The following is a 4,458-nucleotide window of genomic DNA, read 5'->3' on the forward strand; positions in this document are numbered from 1 at the left end:
CTGTCCTGGAACTCACTCTGTAGACCAGGCTGGCCTCGAACTCAGAAATCCACCTGCCTCTGCCTCCCAAGTGCTGGGATTTAATTAAAGGCGTGCGCCACCACCGCCTGTTTTTTTTTTTTTTTTAAAGACTTTTTCTTAATCTACAAAGAAAGTAAAAATTTGGGGGGATTTTTTTTGGGGGGAGAGCTTCTCTAGCACAGCTGGACCAGAGTTTCATTATAAAGTCTATGATGCTGGGCCCAAATTCTTAGGGATCCTCTTGCATCAGACTTCCAAATTCTGAGATGACAGCATACAACACCACACTCACCTTTTTTAAAAGAGTAAATTATAGGAGCTGGGATGTAGCTCAGTTGATAAGAGTATCTGCCTACTCTGCATCCAACCCTGGGTTCAGTCACCAGCATTGCATTAAAGCTGGGCTTGGCAGACACAGTACTGTAATCCCAGTCCTTAAGAGGGGAAGGAGGGAGGAGGATAAAAACTTCAAGGGCACCTTCCATTATATGAGGGTTTAAAGCCAGCCAGGATCTAATCTAAGACATTATCTTTATTTTGGTTTGTGGGTAAGGTCTTGATATTGAGACCAACCTGAACACATTTAATGACTTAAAGCATCTTCGGATGTTGCATTTCAGAAACTGGTTGTTCCCAACATTGATACCTTATGGACTATGTTGTTGGTAGCCCTCATTTAAAAAAATCTCTTTTTCTTTCCCTAGCTATTTTCTGAACATGGATTCAAGCAGCAGCAGCAGCAGCAGCAGCAGCAGCACCAGTGGCAGCAGCAGCACCAGTGGCAGCAGCAGCAGCAGCACCAGTGGCAGCAGCAGCAGCACCAGTGGCAGCAGCAGCACCAGTGGCAGCAGCAGCACCAGTGGCAGCAGCAGCACCAGTGGCAGCGGCAGCAGCAGCAGTAAAGAATGTGAGTAGAGCCCTCTTTCAACAGTAATGTGTATGTTAAATGTCTTTGTAGAGATAACTGAAATGAGATTTGAGACACTTGGCTGGATTTGGTCCTAGGTTTGACCCCTCTTGTGTTCTGTCAGGGTTGTTACAGCTTAGTTCCCTGCTTTAAAGAGCAGGGGAAGATCTTCATGTTTCCTTTTTGTGTTGTTTACCTCTTTTTGGTTCCTGGATCTTCTATTTCCTCTCTGTCTTTCATGTCTTTCATTCTTTTGTCTCTTCTATTTCCATCCCCGCTTTGTCTTTTTATTGCTGGACATAGAGTCTAAGGTAAGTACTCTACAACTGACCTATGTCCTCAGTCTTAGGGAAATTTACATTTGACTAGCACTAATTTATAAACTAATTTTCAGGAGTAAAAGACATATGATCTACTAGATTTTATCATGCTTCTTAATGCTTTTTCTTTCTTTGACTTAGACATGCCTGAACTGCCAGAACAGAAAAAGGCTAGGTAAGTCTGAGAATTGTTGAAACTTGACTTTTTTTATTTATAGTTTTTGGCTTTTTTGAAACAGCCTCACTGTGTAGCCCTGGCTCTCCTGGAACTCTGTAGACCAGGCTGGACTCTAATAGAGATCTGCCTGCTCCTGTCTCCTGATTGCTGGGATTAAAGGTTTGTATCACCATGCTTGGCTAGTTTTTGACTTTTTTGAGTCGGTCTCACTATGTAGCTCTGACTGACTTGGAACTAAAAATATAGATAAGGTTGCATTTGAACTTGTAGCATCTGCTTAAGTGCTAAGATTATAGGACTACACCATCATGCTCAGCTAATTAGTTTTTCAAAATGTCTTTGAACCATGATTTTCCAGTTTCTATCAGTTAAAAAAGTAGACCCTTTCCCCCCTGATCCCAGCACTTGGGAGGCAGAGGCAGGTGGATTTCTGAGTTCGAGGCCAGCCTGGTCTACAAAGTGAGTTCCAGGACAGCCAGGGCTATACAGAGAAACCTTGTCTCGAAAAACAAACAAAAAACAGAGAGAGAGAGAGAGAGAGAGAGAGAGAGAGAGAGAGAGAGAGAGAGAGAGGAGAGAGAGAGGAGAGGAGAGAGAGAGAGAGAGGAGAGGAGAGGAGAGGAGAAGAGAAGAGAAGAGGAGAGGAGAGAGAGAAACCAATAATAATAATAATAATAATAATAATAATAATAATAATAAAAGGAACAGCAAGTGTTCTTAATTGCTTAGCTATCTCTCCAGCCCATAGAAGACAGACTCTGTTTGTCTGAGACAGGGCCTCTCTAAGTAGCCTGGCTATCCTGGAACTTGCTTTGTAAACTAAACTGGCCTTGAACTTAGAGATCTGCCTGTCTCTGCTTCCTGAATGCTGCAATCGAACGTATGTACCATCACACCTAGCTTAGAAGAAAGATTCTTTAAGGCTAGAGTAGTACATAGGATAGCAAAGGTTTATCAACTTGGCTGTCCTGGAACTCACTCTGTAGACCAGGCTGGCCTCAAACTCAGAAATCCACCTGCCTCTGCCTTCTCCCAAGTGCGAGATTGAATTTAAGTGTTTGGAATTTTAAAGACTGGGACTTTTAGATTTTTGAATATTTTTAAAAAAGATTTATTTATTATATAAGTACGCTGTAACTGTCTTCAGACACACACCAAAAGAGGGCATCAGATCCCATTATAGATGGTTGTGAGCCACCATGTGGTTGCTTGGATTTGAACTCAGGACCTCTGGAAGAACAGTCAGTGTTCTTAAGTGCTGAGCCATCCCTCCAGCCCTTGAATGTTTATATTGTAGTGTTTATTAATATGTGATCTTGGTTATTATGGCTTAACAGTGACATGTTTTTGTCAAGTTGACACAAGGGGTCAGAGTGAGAACCGTTCCTTTGTGACTCTGCACTCTTATACAAATGTGTCTCAAAGTTGATGAAGAATGATAATCCTCCTGATGAGTTTTTCACTTCCACCACAACTATTTGAGTACTGGCACTCTGACAAGGCCCAGTTTATTCTCAGTACCTGACAGATGCCTCCTTTTGGAAGTTTGCAAGAGGAGGACATGTATATAGGGAGATGGAAAATCAGGAATAATTGAAAGATAGAGTCATTTCAGTGAAGGGGGACAGAGTTGTTATAGGAAACAACCAAAAGTTAACAAGTGACCCTGCTTATTGTAAGATATATGGGAAAATGTCCTAAAGAGCAGAATGTGCTCATATTTTCTTTTTTCCCCCCACCTTATTACTTAGCTGTGTCGTGATTGACTCCGACTCCGACAATACCAGTGACGAAAAGAACACTACAGTCTGTGAAATAAGCAGTGGAGGCAAGTATCATCTCTGTTTAGAGAAACAACTGAGCTCTGAAGCCTTATTATATGTGGTAGTTTTAGAATCTGATTCTGCAAACTTTAAGTTTCTTATGCTTTCATATCCAGTGCCACCATTTCTTTCTCCATCAAGTATTGGATGTTGATATGGCTGGGTCCCTACACCTTGGTTTATTTCCTAACACAGTTGGCACTCTTTCTGCTGCCTTTGACTCTGGATAGAATTCTATCTATCTAGAGCTGTGTTCCTCCCTCTTCCTCTTTTACCATCCTTTAGAGGTAGGAATGACAAGGAAGAGGCGTCTTCCCAACTTGGTGGAGACTGGGCTTTGGAGAGGTTAACAGTGTGAACAGTGCCAACTACTATCTCCATATATTATTGTATAAGGTAGTGAGTTCCAAAAGTTCAGGCAGGCCACAACTGACTAAATAAACAAATTGCTAAGCTAGAGAACTTTCACTTTTGATATACATGCAATACCACTTTATTGAAGCCATTCCCCTTATTTTGCTGTGGATCACAAGGCAGCAGGTTTGTCTTTAGGAACAACTGAGCTCATGCTGTTTAGACAGGTGATTTCAAAGTGGGCACAATACTTTCATTGCTAAGTTTGTCTGTTATTGCTCTCAGTAACAATCTACAACTGATTTTTAATTGTGATTTAGAATGTCCAAGTACTCAACCACTTTTAGTTTAATTTGTGCTCACTATCCTGCCGATGTTTGTATATAGAGTGAACAGAAGGAGTGTATTTATAGATGTCTCTTGAATTTCAGATGAGTCTTCTGACACTGATCATCCAGAAGGTCAGAAGCTTCCACTAATTGTTATCGATGATGATGATGATGGCAGCCCTGATTTGAAGAATATTAAGCAGAAAAGTGATGAGCCCCAAATGTCGGTGCTTGAAAAAGAGGGGGTTGAGTGTATTGGTTCTGACTCAACTTCACCTCATGATGTTTGTGAAATATGGGATGTTTGTGGGAGTTCCAACCAGACATCAAGTGAGCTTGAGCCAGAGGGGGAGCCTGAATCTGAGGCCAAGGGGGAGCCTGAATCTGAGTCCAAGGGGGAGCCCGAATCTGAGGCCAAGGGGGAGCCTGAATCTGAAGCCAAGGGGGAGATGGAGACTGAGGCCAAGGGGGAGCCCGAATCTGAAGCCAAGGGGGAGATGGAGACTGAGGCCAAGGGGGAGCCCGA

At 42.4% G+C, this 4,458-nt stretch overlaps 1 protein-coding gene across 1 annotated transcript in view; it reads left to right on the top strand.

The window, feature by feature from the left end:
- LOC110286308 (suppressor protein SRP40-like) overlaps window positions 1–4,458 on the top strand; it is a 9,615-nt gene that overhangs the window by 4,140 nt on the left and 1,017 nt on the right. Inside the window, exons 2-5 of the mRNA XM_021152730.1 lie at window positions 726–928; window positions 1,390–1,423; window positions 3,178–3,254; window positions 4,035–4,452. Coding sequence (XP_021008389.1) covers window positions 739–928; window positions 1,390–1,423; window positions 3,178–3,254; window positions 4,035–4,452 — 719 coding nt within the window. The 5' untranslated portion in view covers window positions 726–738. The remainder of the gene's footprint in view (window positions 1–725; window positions 929–1,389; window positions 1,424–3,177; window positions 3,255–4,034; window positions 4,453–4,458) is intronic.

Source organism: Mus caroli, chromosome X, assembly GCF_900094665.2.
Source record: "Mus caroli chromosome X, CAROLI_EIJ_v1.1, whole genome shotgun sequence".
NCBI lineage: Eukaryota > Metazoa > Chordata > Mammalia > Rodentia > Muridae > Mus > Mus caroli.